Below are 17,909 nucleotides of genomic sequence, written 5' to 3'. Positions count from 1 at the left end.
GGAAACTGGGATTCAGAAGCGTCCAGAAAGATATAAGAAACAAGTCCTCTTCTGCCCAATGACATTGCTTATCATAGATGAATGAAGGTGAGGTCTCTGTGGGGGTTGCAGTAAGAGCTGCAATGAAACCACCACTCCACACATTACAGTACACAAAGCCCTTTCACTATCCAACTAGTCCAGAGAGTTCCTCCACTCTAGGGCTTATCTAAAGTCCCCTTTCTTTGAATTCTTATAGCATTTATGATCCCTATAGGTGGTTCTTCTGGTCTATTTCATGTGTGAGACACGACTATTAGATGGCTCTTAAGGGAATCGACTCATCTTACACTTCCTTTTATCTTGTAGCACCTAGCAGAGTGTTTATCAAATAAGAGGAGCTCAATGAAGCCCTGCTGAATTTGACACTAGTGAGATGCTTAAAGATCAGATGACTCATCCTAGGTGGAACTCACAGGCCTTCCTGGAGAGTGCCACCTGCAGGGCACATCCCCCTTCAGAAGCAAAGATTCATTCCATTCCCGCACCCAGAAGCCTGTGAGGCAGGCAGTGCTGGAGGGAGAGGCGCTGGTTACCTCTTACTATTGTTCCTCTGTTTGGCTGGTGTTTTGGGGAGCTGAAGTGGCTCCTTTAAAGCTCCTTTCAGGTGAATGATCCTTTCTTGAATCACTTCTCGAATGTTCTTGATCCACTCCTGCTTGGTTTCGATGTTGGAGGCCTAGAGTGCCACAGGGAGAAAGACTGAGAACCCCAACTCCCATCACCTTGCCAAAAACAGTTCTCAACCCTCCTGCAGTCTTCATCTGTTATTTTCAAGGATTCCAAATGTCTGGGGAGTTTATTTCTCATTTCATACTTATGACTCTTCAATACCAGAAACAGGTTTCTCCAACTCCCAGAACAGTGCTCTGACCTCAAGACTCAATGCAGAATTACTTGTATGGGAGTAACTGTCAAAGTATTTCATAACTCATAAGGCACTGACCAATCCCGATATCTGCCCTGGAGGTGGAACAGTATCTGGAAGTTCCCCCTGGGACAGGGATTAACACCTGGGTTGCTAGATCCTGGGGAAGTCTAGTGGGCACTGGGAGGGGCAGCATCTACTTCCCAATCAGTATGGATATATGTCAGGATGTTCACCCAGCATGGCTGCACAGACTTGTACTGACTAGAAGTCAGTCCTGGGTTTGTGGCAAGCTCTGTTAACTAAAGGCACTGCTATCATTTTATGATGATCCCATTTGTCTTGGTAGAATTTTTTTTTCTGGTAATTCTGCCTCACAACAGGTAGCAGCTATGCTGGCAGTTCAGAGTGAATATGTGTGAAGCTTTTGTCTGGTTTGGACCATTTTTTCCTTGGTGATGGGCACTTTCCTGACAAGCAAATGACTGCTGGGAACTTCATCATCTGCATTATCGCTGCTCAGACAGGCTAACATCACTGCTGTGCCCCAGAGAGCTGCAATGACTCCTCAAGGCCGTCTTCTGGTGAAAGGCCTCCTCTTGACATTTCTCTCCATCAGCATGGTCCCCATGCTAATGTGATTTAGTAGGGGTTCAAGAATGTAGGTTCCCAGGGAATAAGGTCCACATCTTATACATAGTTATCCCCCAACACACTAAGCACTATACCTTTTACACAGAAGCTATTTAGGAAAAAATGTCAAATGAATGTGGAGCAAATCAAGGTGCCTTTTGTCAAAGGGTCAATTGTTCTTGCCACTTGAAGGAAGAGATACGGACAGAAAACAGTTTAAGTGGGCCTTGCTGAGCTGGCCCTGAAAGCCACTCCCTGCTTTCTTCCCTCTTGGTCACACATGTGCATGCACTGGAGGAGACCATGCGTCTTTGATATTCTGGGTCTACCTTCATGATAGAATTTGCTTCTCAATGCCCATGTGATGATGCCATTCCCAAGAGAGGCCCATGGCTCAGTAGAGTCTCTGGGCCTTAGCTTTTAGGTGTCACTTGCCCACCCCCACTTCTATTACCCCCAACCCCAGTTTGTGCCTAGCAGAGAGCAGTACTTACTTTCAGCACTGTTTTATTGTCTGAGGATGGGGTGCGCCCAGACCACAAGGCGAATTTGCAGGGATCGCCCTCCACGTGCTCGGTCACACCCAGCTCTGAGGTCTGTAGACAGGAAATGCCTGTGAGAGGCGGGGAAGGGGAGGGCAGTGGGGAAACTTAGGGCTGGGGTGGGAAGGGAAAGGCAACAAAGAGGAGAGGACCGAGGGAGGGGCTTCTGTCAATCAAACTTTAACAGACTGGATATTCTGTTCATCTACCCAGGATGGAAGGACCTACAGGCACGTGCCTGATTAGCAGGTACCAGGGAGGGAAGGTGAAGAGGGAGGTGCTAAAAGCAAACAGAAAGAAGAACTGTGAACTCTACAATGCAGACGTGGGAGGTGAGTGGGGTGCTTTCCAAATAGGAGACATTTTCATTTGTCCAGGATGTTTTTGGTGTGGAGGCCAGGGTGGAGATGAGATGAGTGTGTCCAGATCCCTTCCTGCCCATGGGTTCTATGAAAGCAGGGAGTCTTGTCTTACCCCACCTGCCCCACCTACCAGTAGCTTGTTCTTGTAAACATATTTCGTGTGTCCTGAAGAATCTTTGATCTCCTTGCTAAAAACCAAGGAGATCTCAAAGAGGAACAAGTGCCGCTCCCGCCCCTTCCGGATCAGCGACTTCGGGTCCCACACTTGAAAGGCATCCTGGAGAATCAACTCCCCCTGCACATCCAGGTTCTCGTCGAACCCTGAAAAACATCCATTTCCACCCTGTGGAGTTTCTTTACTGCCACAGTCAGGGGGCCATGTTCCACTCCCCTCTTGGAGAAAGCCTCTCTTATTGTTAGTCCTCAGTTCCTGAAGGGTTTTTCTCTCTCTGCTAACTCCAGAGACTGCTGAACACTTCCATAGACATCTCTGAGAATTGCAATTAGATCTCTCCTGCCCCCTTCCTGCACCATGTCTTTTATATACATAACCAATATTAGTGGAATCTCCTGCAAAGGTCCTATGTAACCTCACATCTTCACACACCCACAGTTGGCCTCCTGCAAGAGCAAATCCCATAGCTCCTTTGTCCTCCACAACTTTCTACTGTGCCTGACTTGCAGCTATGAGTGGGGCTGAGTACAAGCACTGCCTGAGTGTCTTCAGCTCCTCTTTATTTGTCATTCATTACCTTAATTCTTCTATTATTTTTTAATTTTTTTTGCAGTGGCATGATCATGGGTCACTGCAGCCTTGAACTCCCAGGTTCAAGTGATCCTCCCAGCTTAGCTTCCCAAGTAGCTAGGTCTATAGGTACATGCCACCATGCCCAGGTAATTTTTGTATTTTTTGTAGAGACAAGATCTCCCTATGTTGCCCAGGCTGGTCTTGAGCTCAAGTGATCCTCCCCACTTGGCCTCCCAAAGTGCTAGGATTATAGGCATGAGCCACTGTGCCTGGCCTACCTTAATTCTTATATTCCATTTCTAGAATTCCTCCCTTTGATTACTTTGCACAAGCCTTCAACAGTTTATATTTACACCACTTTAAGTTTTTAAGAGAGGCTCTCGAACTTTAGTGTGCATAAAAATCACCTGGAGAGCTTGTGAAAACACAGATTACTGCCCACCCTCCAACCTCCCCAGATATTCTGATTCAGTAGGTGTGGGGTGAGTCCATGAATGTGCACTTCTGACAAGCTCCCAGGTGCTGTTGCTGCTGCTGGTAAACAGACCATGCATGGAGTAGCTGGATCCAGAGCATAGGTCAGGGACAGACTGGAGGAGCTGGGTACTTGCAGGCACTTCCAGGGTGGGGTGGAGGGGAAGGTACAAACAGAGAGGAAAGGAGTGGAGAAACTGTCAACAGGAATACGTTGAGATGGTTCCTGCTCAGCCTAGGGAAAATAGCCAGGGCTCCTTTGCTCTAAGAATTGAGGCTTCTGGTGCCAAGGATGGTCCAGGAAGTATGGAGACCATATCAAGTCTCCCAAGGTGGTGTTGGTGGTATTGGCGGAGTAGGATGGAGTCCAGAAGAGAAAAAAACAGCCCACGTGTTTACATATTTGCAACAGACTATCCACATTTCCTTTAGCACCCATTAAAAATGTTAAGTCTTTTTTTGTTTGTTTGTTTTTGTTTTTTGAGATGGAGTCTCGCTCTATCGCCCAGGCTGGAGTGCAGTGGTGCGATCTCGGCTCACGGCAACCTCTGACTCCTGGGTTCAAGTGATTCTCACACCTCAGCCTCCCGAGTAGCTGGGATTACAGGCATGCGCCACCACACCTGGCTAATTTTTGTATTTTTAGTAGAGACAGGGTTTCCCCATGTTGGCCAGGCTGGTCTCGAACTCCTGACCTCAGGTGATCCCCCCACCTTGGCCTCCCCAAAAAATGTTAAATCTTAACTCATCTAACAAATTCCACCCCAGTATGGCTGCTCTGCCCACTCATTCTGCACTTTATTGGAATCTTACTCTACAGGTTTCTGGTCTCAAGAAGATAGTTTCAGCTGACTGAAGTCTTATCAGAGTTGTTTGGCTGGACTTACTAACCTTCTAGGAGGACAAAATGCTGGTTGCACAAGAATGTGAATGTATTTAATGCCACCGAACTGTACATTCAAAAATGGTTAAAATGGTAAATTTATGTTATACGTATTATGTATATTTTACCATAATAACAAAAAAAGAGCATAAGGCTGAAGATGGTATGTTTTGTGTGTATGTGTGTCTGTGTGTGTTTATGTGATCAGGATTTCTATTCATTGTGATGATCAAGGCAATGTAACGCAGATGCTATGCAGACTAACAAGATTGCTGTAGGTTGGAGGCTCTAGCACACCAACAGTGAGGGTGATGGCCTGTACTGGACTGTCTCATGGGCAGCAACATGTCCACATAACCTCCAGTGGCTTAGGCCTGGTCCTTCCTAGAAGCAGGGTGCTAGCCAAGTTGGTCCTTGTGGAGCCCCTCTCACATGACAAGGGCCTACGTAACTACTTGTCATTTCTTCTCTCTTCCAGCCTTGCACCTTGTCTAACTTCATGCCACTTCCCTCCCATGATGCAAGCTCCCCCGTGTCAAGGAAGCAAGGAGGCTTCCCCAGTGCTGGGAGGACAGCTACCTTCCAGCATGCTGACATGCATGGCATCATTGGCTTTCTTTGGGACACTGAGCATCACCTCCAGGCCATCCTTGAGCTCCCCTTTCCCTTCTTCACAGCAAGTTAAAAGTTCCTGAGGAAAAAAAAGTCCGGACACAATTAGGGCCATCTCCCCCAGCTTCCTCCCACCACCTAACCCACCAAGGAAATTATAGACCAGCTTCGCTCTCTGTAATGGTTCCCTCTGAGCTATAAAGAAAGTGAGGTGGGGTAAAAGGGGTTATCTCCAAGAATTCAACCACGATTTTTCTCCCACACTGAGCATTCTCAGCCCAATCTAGCCCAAACTAACTCAATCCAACCCGACTTCCAAATGGCTTGACCTGTAAGTCAGCAACTGAGGCATTCTCTGTCACTGGACTGCCCTCTTAGAGAAGGGACTACCCTGGCAAAGCACATGAACAGAGGTGCAGCATTGTATAATCCAATAAAGAGAATAAAGAGAAGAATGAGGAGGATAAAGGGAAGATAAAGAGTGTGCTATGCAGCACCCATATATCCCTGCATGTTTACTGCTGACACCACTTTTATTTACAAGCCTCTACAGTCTGAATGCTGACTTCCATCCTACTGGGAACAACCTGAGGTTGGAGATTTAATAGGCTTATGACATCCCAGAGTAATAAAATATTTTTAGATCATATGGATGAGGAGTTCCTAATCTGGGGCCAATAGATGGGCTTCTAGGCTATTTCATTGTCAGATGAGGTAAGTGTGATTAAGAGAGATGAAGTGATTTTCCTCAGGTTATATAACTCAGTGGAGGCTATGCAGGGGCCTGAATCCAGGTCTCCTGAATCCAAGTCTGGCACTTTATCCACCACATCAACCCTGTCTCTCCTATATTCTGTCCCCCATTGAGGCTTCCAGGGGCAATAACCTCTTTCTTTCACCTCCTGGGGAGCTGGGAAGCATGTCCTTTCTTTTGTATTTCCTCATTGGAGACTCAGTCATCACCATCCCCATAAAAGATATATAGTATCTGGTTGGTGGAGAAAAGATAATTTCCAACTATCTTGAGAATCATAAGACCACTTGGAATGATTTTTGCCCAAACCAGAAGAATGTTGGCTTTTCATTTTTCCTATCAGGGTCACTGTATCTTGCTCACTTTGACACTGGGAAGGGAATGGTTAAGCAACAGATCTGCAAACCATACTCTCTCCTTGAGGGGGCAGGGGATGCATGTTGAGTGGAGGTGCCTTTCCCAGAAAGAAAGAAGTTCACCAGCTCAAACCTTATAAACACATTAATGACAGACCTCTTGACAAATAACCTAATGGTACTTGCTAGCAAGACAGGACTTATCTAGGAAATGCTTTTAATAGGATAAATCTGGTCTGTCTGGGGCTTCTTATGGTAAACAATCCTAGAATCTGTGGCTTTAGAGGCCTGGCTCTCTGAAAGGTGTCACATAAGCTATGCAACTATCTAAGTAAAAAGGGAATATCTTTCATGACCAAATGGCTCTCTTCAGGGCAAGTGATACAATGTGACATATATAATTTACATACTTTGTAAATCAATCTGGCCGCAGCATGTCCTGATGCTGCAAGAAAAGGCTTGGAGCTGCACTGGTGGTCCTGGCCCTTTCCCGTGTCACCTCTGCCTTGGAATTACTTGTATCCTTGAAATTATTAGTCAAGCTTTATACTTGCTAAGATATCTAATTAGTGAGAGTTTGATCTAAAAATTCAATCGTTAGTGTTATCTTGGATACATTCCCATAGGAATAAGGGAGCTCTGAGTGTCCAAAGAAGAGGTGCGCCCCCTAGAGCACATGTTTGGGAGGGAGAAGTGATCAGTGCTCAGCTCTGCCCTTGGCTCCAGTCGCTAAAATGTCATCCTTGTTCAGAAAGTGGTATTTACTTCTGCCAACCTAAGGTTGTCAGATTCTCCCACCCCTTTCCTTATTTTAACCTTCTCAATCTTATTTTCATACATCATCAAAGAAAATCCTGAGGCAAAACGTAAGAGAAAAAACAAGAAATATGCTTCAGTTTGTGACAGAAAACATGAATTAATCCCCCCCTGCCCAAAACAATTTAGCAAGTCTACCAATCTACCAGCTGGGCCAATACATTTTCCCTGATTCTTGCTATACTTTATGGTAAGGAGAAGGCTCCACATTTAATTTAGGATCCTTTTGTAAAGCCACAGCAGATTTACATGAAGAATATTGAGCACTCTGACATAGTTTCTACTTTCACGCCATACCTGAAGTGATGAACCCAGAGGATACTGATAATTAAATATACATTTATTTGAAATAAAACGGACTTTATGAAAATAAATCCCATATTATTTATTTATAGTAAAAGCTCAACAAACTGTTTTTCTCTTACTCAGCAGGCACTCTGCCACCAGCACATTTAAAAAAGACCAAAACTATCTTCTTTTTTTTGAGACAGAGTCTCCCTCTGTCACCCAGGCTGGAGTGCAGTGGCATGATCTCAGCTCACTGCAACCTCCGCCTCCTGGGTTCAAGCAATTCTCCTGTCTCAGCCTCCCAAGTAGCTGGGGCTATAGGTGCACACCACCATGCCTGAGTAATTTTTATATTTTCAGTAGAGACAGAGTTTCACCATATTGGTCAGGCTGGTCTCAAACTCCTGACCTCAAGTGATCCACCCGCCTTGGACACCCAAAGTGCTGGGATTATAGGCATGAGCCACTGTGCCCAGCCTATTTTCTTAAAAAAATAATAATAATTTTATGACTTCCTCACAATCAAATTCCTGCCACTTTATTTTTTCACTTCTTAGCTACCTCTATAGGCACTTCTTCCTAAAACACTCAATTCCAGAACAAAGGTCCAGAGCCCACTCCTGCAACTGCCTACAGCAAAACACAAACCTATTCCATCCTCAACTTCCCTTCCTTGTCTATGCCACATAATTCATCCTAGGGGGCTTACACCTTACAGAGTTAAAGGGAGATGTAAAAAGTTATATTTCTTTTGGAACTGCATCTTAGTTGATTTAAGACACTGGCAGTGTGGATAGTTGAGTCAGCATTGGTTTGTCTTTCTTTCCTTTTTTTTTTTCCTTTTTAAATTGACAACCCCACCAATTCCTGAACAACCTTTGGGTGGGATACGTACATTCAAAACCATAAAAATCAATTTTTAAAAGTCTATTAGCACAAGAAAAATAATTTTATTTTTTATTTTATTCATTTTTTTTTTTTGAGACGGAGTCTCGCCCTGTTGCCCAGGCTGTAGTGCAGTGCCATGATATTGGCTCACTGCAGCCTCTGCCTCCAAGGCTCAAGCAATTCTCACACCTCAGCCTCCTGAGCAGCTGGGATTACAGGCACACGCCACCATGCCCAGCTAATTTTTTGTAGAGATGGGGTTTCGCCATGTTGGCCAGGCTGGTCTTGAACCCTTGACCTCAAGCAAGCCACCTGCCTTGGCCTCCCAAAGCGCTGGTAATACAGGCATGAGCCACCATGCCCGACCATGAAAAATAATTTTAAAAGGCCAAGCATGAAGTGAGATAGGAAAGAAGACGATAATTATACACAAAATCTGGGCTAAGGAGATTCTACTGTAAGCAACCACAAAATTCAATGCTAACTTTCTAATAGCCACAGGTAAAGAATGGCCTAAGCATCTGTCATTTAAAGATAGAAAGTATACCCATTTTTCAGGAGAGAGGATTCCCTACACCCCTGTCCTGAGATCTCACAAGAATTTCTTGTGTCTTCATATAAGAAATTTCAAAAAACAAAGAAGGGAAAGCAGTTCTGTCAGGACAGCTGGGGAGGCTGCACACTCTTTTCTCACACTAGTCCTCAGGAAAGGCCGAGGGTGTGATGTCCAGTTGTAACACTTTAAGCCATTTCTGCTGGAGTCCTGGAAGCAGACACCTGTAGCCTCTTCTTGGAGATGAGGAAGGAGAAGAATTGCAGGGATGAGGCTGAAGGGAAATGATGTGGCACGGCTCCACTCTGACTCAGAGGACAGAAAACCCTACCAGGGCACAGGCTCCTGCACCTTCACTGCACTGCTGCCCTCACGCCTCTCATATCATGGAACCCCAAGTGCTAAGCCAGGGAAATTCCATGGGCTGGGAATGGTGGACTCACTCCAGTGTGACTAGAATGGCGGATTTAAAATTAGACTGGTTTTCAGGTTCAGTGAAATGGGATTATGCAAGTTTTTGCAGGCATCTTTAAACATGAGCTGAATTACATCAGATTTTCTCTGAAATTACACAATGTACTTATAACATGTCCCCTACTATCCCTTTATCTTTGCATTAAAGGAGCAACCAGCAGGATACTTCAAACGAGGGAAAACTCTACCCCTAAACTTTAGGAATTAATATAGATGGGGGTTATTTAACTACTTGTGTCAATTCCCCAGGCTTTCTGTGGAAATGACATTATTTTCAATGTATCAATGCATTCTTATATGAGAAAGATAAACCCAAATTACTTAGTGTTTTGCATACTTGGTTATTTAACTTTTAAAGAAAAGATTTTGAAGGAAAATCCAAATCTCTTGGTTGGCTCCAGAAGAACCCCTAACATGCGAGAACCTACAGATATAAGAATACCCCTGTGTTTTAATGTGTACCCTTTGACTATTTTACCTTAAAATCCTCATCGTCTTGACAAACACAGACAATGGTAGGTGCCACCCTGGCCTCGACTACCCATGTAAACTGGCACTGCCCTTAGGACTTTGACCTTTTATTTATTATTATTCTTATTTTTTTGAGACTGTGTCTCACTCTGTCACCCAGGCTGGAGTTCAGTGACACGATCTCGGATCACTGCAACCTCCACCTCCTGGGTTCAAGTGATTCTCTTGCCTCAGCCTCCTGAGTAACTGGGATTACAGGTGCACACCACCACGCCTGGCTAATTTTTTGTATTTTTAGTAGAGATGGAGTTTCGCCATGTTGGCCAGGCTGGTCTCAAACTCCTGGCCCCAAATGATCTGCCCACCTCAGCCTCCCAAAGTGCTGGGATTATAGGCATGAGCCACTGTGCCTGGCAAGACTCTGACTCTTGATTTCATCAAAAGCAGGGGCTACCAGGAGGAATCTGCTTCTGTAAGGAGGGACAAGAAAGCCTCTAGGAGCCAGTCAGTGCCTGAGAAGGCAATTGCTAAAAGTTGTGCAGTGGTAGGTGATGAGAAAATAGTCACAACTTATTCCTGCTCCCTTTTCTCCCCCTTCTGCCTTAAAGTAGGCATCTGGATTTCCATGGGATAGGACAGCAATGCCAGTGTGGGCTGAAGTTCTGCTCTAGGTAGAAGAAAGGTCTTCAGGTGGAAGCATTCCCATCCTTAGGGGCCAAAGCTGGGACTCCCTTGCCCTAGGCAGTAGGCAGTGGAGGAGGATGTGGAGGGGAGGGGAGGTACCTTCAGGAGCAGTTGATATTTGGTGATCCTTTGGACAGGTTTAATTAGGTAGGAAGAGATGGAGTTGGCCAGACCATGCCGCTGCTGTATCTCCTGCAGGGATGAGAACAATGTGCAATTAGACACAGAGGGGTGTGTGCATGTGTGTGAACTCTGAGAGGAGAGAGGCAGGGGTCAGAAGAGAGGAAGAAAGAGATAAAGGTAGACAAGTATGAGAACATGTTCTTTGATAGGGAGAGGGGAGTAAAAAGAGAAACAAAAGAGACCAAGATGCATATAGAGAGAAAATAGGAGAGAGAGTAAAAAGGGAGAAGGATTAGGGAAAGAAGCAGGTGTGTGAAACAAATAGAAATTGAGCAAAAATGGAGAAAAAGAACAGTAGAAAAGAGAGCAATAAGGTAAATAACACAGCGGACGGTAAGGAGAGATAAAGTAGGAGTGAAAGGAAATCAGTTCCGAAAAGGGGAGATGAGAGTACAGGGAAGGCAGAGAATGAGGCTCTGACTTCCATTCTGATGGCTCCTGAGGAGTGTTTCCCTGCCCTCAGTCTCCTTCAAATAGCACAAGGATATATCTCCCTTATTAATACCATCCTTCTCTTTAAATTTAACACATCCCAACTTAGGGTCATCACTTTATTTCTTATAAATATTTCATTGTGATAAATGGCACCTCCTTCATTCTTCAGGTCTCCTAAGCTGGAAACCATGGAGTCAATTTTAGTCATTTCTCCTCTGTTGTCCCTAGTGACAAATCTTTCCTTTCCATTTTGAGGGACATCACCCTCATCACTCATGCCCAGGCTAGGGCCATGGTCTCCAACTGCTGTTTGTGCTTCTAGTCTCTCCTTTTAATCTACTCTCTATCCTACCTCCAAAATGATCTTCTACTCCCCAAAGTCTAGGGTTAATAAGGGTCAGAGAAAGGTACATTTTTGTGCCTGCTTTCAAAAAGCTTACAGTCTAGCTGAGAATACTCAATGCACATGAACTGGAGATCAACAAAGGACAATAGAGAAAATGGTACAGCCAATAAAAATTGGGAGAGATTACTGGGGTTGGGAGTGGCCAGGTGGTTAGTAGAGCTAAGGCCTCAACCTCACCTGGGGCTAAGAGGTAAGGTGGGCAGAGGGGGTGGGTTAAGTAAAAGGTTGGAGGGATGACATTCACTTACATCAAATACAAAATGTATTGGATGAAATAATCATTGTGCATTTAGATGATGATGAGGACCATGACTGAACGGTACAGAGGATGCACACCCACCTTCTATAAGCAGTGAAAAATACAGTTAGATATGCAAGGTTGGGTCATTGATGGGTTTGAGTTAGAAAAGAGTTAGGATATGATGGTAAGTTTTTCAATGGTAAAGCATCACAGATCTTGAAGAGAAAAAACAGGCGGGGCATGGTGGCTCACGCCTTTAATCCCAGCAGGATCCTAGGTGGCGATCCCAGGTGGCAGGATCACTTGCGTCTAGTAGTTCAAGACCAGCCTGGGCAACATGGACAGATGCCATCTCTACAAAAAATACAAAAATTAGCTGGGTATGGTGGCACGTGCCTGTAGTCCCAGCTACTTGGGAGGCTGAGGTGGGAGGATTACTTGAGCCCAGGAGGTCAAGGCTGCAGTGAGCTATGATCACGCCACTGCACTCAGCCTGGATGACAGAGAGAGACCCTGTCTCAAAACAAACAAACAAACAAACAAAAAAACAACAAAAAAGAGAAAAAAATGCATGATGAAACTAATGTTTCAGAAAGAGTAATATATACCTAATAGCAACAGGGGGGTAAATCTTGGAGAAATAGAGACAGAAAGACAACTTATGAGGCTATTGCAAAAGCCCAGGTGTATAGATCTGAAGTTACCACATGATCCAGCAATTCAAGTTCTAGGTATATACTCAAGAGAAATAAAAAATATATAACTATGCATGAAAAACCCAAATATCCATGAATTGATAAATGGAAAAACAAAATGTAGAATATTCATACAATGGAATATTATTTAGACATAAAAAAAAATGAAGTTCTGATGCATGCAACAACACAGATGAACTCTGAAAACATTATGCTAAGTGAAAGAAGCCAGTCACAAAAGACCACGTATTATGACTCAATTTTTTTGAAATGTCCAGGCAAGGCAGATCTACCTGTAGAGACATAAAGTAGATCATTGGTTGCTTGTGGGTTAGGGTTTGTGGTGGAGAGCTGGGGGGTGATGGCTAAAGGATACAGGGTTGCTTTGTGAGGTGATAAAAGTGCCCTAAACTTGACTGAAGGGATGGTTGCACATATCTGTGAGTACACACACAAAAACACTGAATTCATACTTTAAATGGATGAAATGTATGATATCTGAAATCATCTCTCAATAAAGCTGTTATTTTAAAATAGGTCCAGGTATGCAATGTAGGGGCATGCCCTAAGCTAGAATTAGTGAGAATAATAAAGCATTGGGAAGAATAAAAGAAATATTTTAAAGATGGACTAGATAGGACTTGTTATGGGGCTATGAAGAAGGGTGGAGGACAATAATAATTTTAAAAATTATTCCATTGCCTATCAGAAATGATTTCTATCCCAGAAAGTAGTAATTTTGTCACCATTTGCCTCTTTCCCAGAGGTGTGTAGTTACAAGACTTGTTTGAGGATGATGGGCGAAACAGCTGCAGCTTGACTCTCTTCAGGCAACTGAACCTTGTGAGTTTATCTGGGAGCTTTGGCAAGAAAGCACAAGCAACAATGCACCTTTGACAGTCTTCCTTCTCTGATGAAAAGCCCAGCTTGAGGAAGGCAGCAGAGAGGGAGGGGCATACATCAGTCAAACCAAGCTTAGACATCACACCCATGCTGTTCTCACATTTAGGGTCAAAAATTCTGGATCGGCCAGGCGTGGTAGCTCACGCCTGTAATCCCAGCACTTTGAGAGGCTGAGGTGGGTGGATCACGAGGTCAGGAGATTGAGACCATCCTGGCTAACACGGTGAAACCGTGTCTCTACTAAAAATACAAAAAATTAGCCGGGCACAGTGGCGGGTGCCTGTAGTCCCAGCTACTCGGGAGGCTGAGGCGGGAGAATGGCGTGAACCCAGGAGGCGGAGCTTGCAGTGAGCCGAGATTGCGCCACTGCACTCCAGTCTGGGCAACAGAGCGAGACTCCGTCTCAAAAAAAAAAAAAAAAAATTCTGGATCATGTGAATGTGTAAACCTTTCTAGAACTTTAATTCTCTGTGTTATCTTTACAGTAATGGATATTAGGTGGCTGCCTTTACTAAGGGTTTATCTCATTTATAGAATGAGGGCCTAAGGCAGATGGTTTCTAAGTGTAGAAGTTAGGGAAACTCTTTTGATGGAATGAAAATAAGCCACAAAGATTATGCCTTTTGGAAAGTTTTGAAAGCAATCCGGAGAGTTTACTGTCTTCCATCCCCACTTCCAGCGCAGACTTGAAGAACTCCTACTGGACTGGTTTTCTGGCTTCCATCAGTCTTTCCAACTAATGTAGAAGCTCACTAGGCACTATGTTGGAAATGGGGTATAGGGTGGGAAATTTGGGGATATATCTGACTTATCAAAGCCTAGAAATTGGCTAGAAATGGGGATGCAAGGTATGTAGTACTAAGGGAAAATACAGTCTGGTGCCAGGCACTGAGATGTGACAAATATGAATCAGGCATAAGGTCTCAAGGAGCTCACAGGTGAAGGGAGATGTAATAGAAAGGTGCATTGTTCACCTGCCAAAAGGCAAATCATTACAAATGCTATAACAAAGATACAAAGTACAAAGGAAAGAATTCATGCAGGAAGCAGCAGTTGACCTTTAATGGATAGGAAGAATTTTGAAGAGAGAGAGAGCTCATTATCACTGGCCATCACAGAAATGCAAATCAAAACCACAGTGAGATACCATCTCACACCAGTTTGAATGGCCATCATTAAAAAGTCAGGAAGCAACAGGTGCTGGAGAGGATGTGGAGAAATATGAACACTTTTACACTGTTGGTGGGACTGTAAACTAGTTCAACCATTGTGGAAGTCAGTGTGGCGATTCCTCAGGGATCTAGAACTAGAAATACCATTTGACCCAGCCATCCCATTACTGGTATATACCCAAAGGACTATAAATCATGCTGCTATAAAGACACACGCACACGTATGTTTATTGCAGCACTATTCACAATAGCAAAGAGTTGGAACCAATCCAAATGTCCAACAACGATAGACTGGATTAAGAAAATGTGGCACATATACACCATGGAATACTATGCAGCCATAAAAAATGATGAGTTCATGTCCTTTGTAGGGACATGGATGAAACTGGAAAACATCATTCTCAGTAAACTATCGCAAGGACAAAAAACCAAACACTGCATGTTCTCACTCATAGGTGGGAATTGAACAATGAGAACTCACGGACACAGGAAGGGGAACATCACGCTCCGGGGACTGTTGTGGGGTGGGGGGAGCGGGGAGGGACAGCATTAGGAGATATACCTAATGCTAAATGACGAGTTAATGGGTGCAGCAAAACAACATGGCACATGGATACATATGTAACAAACCTGCACATTGTGCACATGTACCCTAAAACCTAAAGTATAATAATAATAATAAAAATATATATATATAAAGAAAAAAAAAGGAAGAGAGAGAGAGAAGGGTGTGTGTGTGTGTTTGTGCTGTGTGGAGAGGACACAATCTATCCTAGGCAGAGAGAGAGGTGTGAGCAAAGATAGGAAGCAGAAGAGTTTGAGTCATGCTCAGAGCACAGGACATGTACGTCAGAAAAGTGCTAAGTGGAAGACAGGACACAATGCATTTAAAACTTCAAAAAGACCCTTCTGGATATTGTTCATGAATAATCAACAGAAGCATCCTAAGGGAAAAAGATTCTCAATCAGAGGTAATGGTGGCAGATGGCATCCAATATGATACCCAATAATATCAGGTGAGAGGAGCACTTTTCTTGGGTTCTTCTGTGGTAACAAATCTAACCCCAGATATTCTAGTGTGGGACACATAGAGCCATTTCCATATTAATGCTCCATTAAAAATATCATGTGCATTTTTCCTCATCTGGCTTCCTTCCATTCAAGTGTCATTTCTTTACTGAGCAACAAGACATTTGTAGGATTTCTGTTGAGGCAGTGCCAGGCTAGAAAGATGCTCAGGGAAGGTTTCTTTCGCACACTTGAGTACAAGAGCCATGTTTAAATGTCTTTATATTCTCCACAGGGCCTAGCCCACTATCTTGCATACAGTAGACATCCAAATATTTATGAAAAAAATGAAAACAGGTAGGCAGAAAGATAGACAGATAACCTTTAAAAAGGGCTGAGTTTCTAGTTTCTGTCACTTCTGATATGACTGCCAAAATGGCCATCACTGCTATAGTCTGCCTCTCACTAAACTTTCTTTTTCCGCAATTTCATCTTTCCCTCTTATTCATCCTTTGAATCCTGCAGGGACCCCTTTGATTTTGCTTACTGTAAAGCCAATAGGTCACTCTCTTTGGGAAACAGCACTGAACAGATTCCACCAGTCGCCAACAGGATTGTGTCATCATTCCAAACCAAAGGATCTGACAAGGCACATCAGCCTCACTCTTCTCCTGGCTTCTATTATAGCAGAGGTGTTCAGCCCTGGCTGCACATCACTCTCACCAGAAACTTTAAAATATCCCAATGCTCAGGCCACAGTCAGGCCAATCATAGCAGAACCCAGGCATGGGATTTAGGTATCAAGTTTTTTTTCAAAGCTCCCCAGGTGATTCCAATGTGTAGCCAAGGTTGAATCAATTGTATTAGAGAAGTGATTCTCAAACTTGAGTGGACTTCAGTTACCCAGAGGCCTCCTTAAAACTTAGGTTGTTGGGCTCCCCCCGAGAGATTCTGATTTAATAGACATGGACTGAGGTCCAAGGATCACACTTTTGGAAACACTACATTTGTGAGAGCTGTATATGAAGCAGAAGTGAAATATATTAATCAACAACTGCATCATAGTGGGCCTTCTCTAAACATGTGCTTTATGGCTTCCTAGGTTTGGTGTGGAGGCAGGGAGAAAAATTTGCCTCATCCAAAATCACATTGCTCAAGATAGGATGGGATAAAACAAAATATAGACATATACTGTTTTTGCTTTTTTTCCTGCTTAAGGTTGGAGTGGCCAGTAAAGAAAAATTAGGAAAAAAGGATAGCTAAACATCCATATTATGTCAAAGCAGAGAAGCATTTCCACCTGCTCATCAGCTGCTCAAGAATGGAAAAACCACAGCTTACATCAAAGAAGGTGCCCGCATGCTCCAGGATAAGCTGGTTGGAATCAGGCTTGTTTTTACAGTAGGTGACATACATCTGAAATTTGTCTGCCTAAAAAGAACAAAGACAATAATAGATAAGCATTCATTAGTTGTTCCCTTCTGTCCACCATGCTGAAGGACCCAGCAAGGACTGTAGAGTTAAAACTCTCAGATGCCAGTGTCTAGATTTTCTATGGCAAATGTTCTATGCTCATCCAGCCCCCATGGTCCCCTAACAGACATTGGGATGTCTTTCTCCTGTCAGCATATGGAGAAAGCTTCTGAAACTGAGCTCCTTTTAATAATAGTTTGTGCTAGAAAGAATCAGAAAAAGCAACTCATATATCCCGATATATTCTGAAGTTGGACAGAACTTATCTACAGATTTTACCCTTTTTTGGATTATTCACAATTGTGCTCCCCATCTTGAAAAAGGACAGCATTTGCTCTGAATACAAAAACAAATAACGAAGATAAAGTATTATCTCAGAAGTAGATCTGCTTGTACTCTAAATGTCTCCATTGGTGAAAGGTGGAAGGTCATGGTAAGCAACTATGCCATCCCCAACTTCCCAGAGCAATGACGGGGAAAAAGAAAGCAGAGTGACCCCCTGGGGCAGAGGCTAAACAATGGTTCCTAACCAGATTGTTACTTCAAACCAAGAACCTTTTATGGCTGCATGAAAATTCAAGACTCTCAAGACTCTCTGGGTTAGTGTTACTGGGAAACGTATGTGTATTTTGGCCACCAAATACTTTTCTTATTTGGTGAAATGCTACCCATCTTGGTGCCTTTGGAACTTTGTGTTGGCATCCTCTTCTGAGACAGCACCCCAAATATGTGTTTATTACAGCAGGTTTCATTTATACTAGCATTGTTCTAAGAGCTTTACATGTATTAACTCATTTGGTCCTCATGAGACCTCTATACAGTGAGTTCTGTTATTATCCCTAGTTTGCAGATGAGAAAACTATGGCACAGATTGGTTAAGTGACTTTGAATTCCCACAGGGCTCTGCTACCTGCTAACTGTGGGAATTCAAAGTCCCTTAACTAAGCG

The 17,909-nt window shown here is 43.7% G+C and overlaps 1 protein-coding gene across 20 annotated transcripts in view; it reads right to left on the bottom strand.

Moving 5' to 3' along the window:
• KALRN (kalirin RhoGEF kinase) overlaps positions 1-17,909 on the bottom strand; it is a 694,786-nt gene that overhangs the window by 237,048 nt on the left and 439,829 nt on the right. For all 20 annotated transcript variants that reach the window (XM_030802195.1, XM_030802198.1, XM_030802200.1 and 17 more), the window contains exons 27-32: positions 16,830-16,919; positions 10,545-10,637; positions 5,129-5,240; positions 2,575-2,765; positions 2,035-2,136; positions 576-718 (exon numbers count right to left, since the gene is read on the bottom strand). In XM_030802195.1, coding sequence (XP_030658055.1) covers positions 576-718; positions 2,035-2,136; positions 2,575-2,765; positions 5,129-5,240; positions 10,545-10,637; positions 16,830-16,919 — 731 coding nt within the window. The remainder of the gene's footprint in view (positions 1-575; positions 719-2,034; positions 2,137-2,574; positions 2,766-5,128; positions 5,241-10,544; positions 10,638-16,829; positions 16,920-17,909) is intronic.

Source organism: Nomascus leucogenys, chromosome 21 (genome assembly GCF_006542625.1).
Source record: "Nomascus leucogenys isolate Asia chromosome 21, Asia_NLE_v1, whole genome shotgun sequence".
Lineage (NCBI taxonomy): Eukaryota > Metazoa > Chordata > Mammalia > Primates > Hylobatidae > Nomascus > Nomascus leucogenys.
Note: the sequence above shows the minus strand (reverse complement) of the source record. Positions and strands in the feature narration are given on the sequence as shown.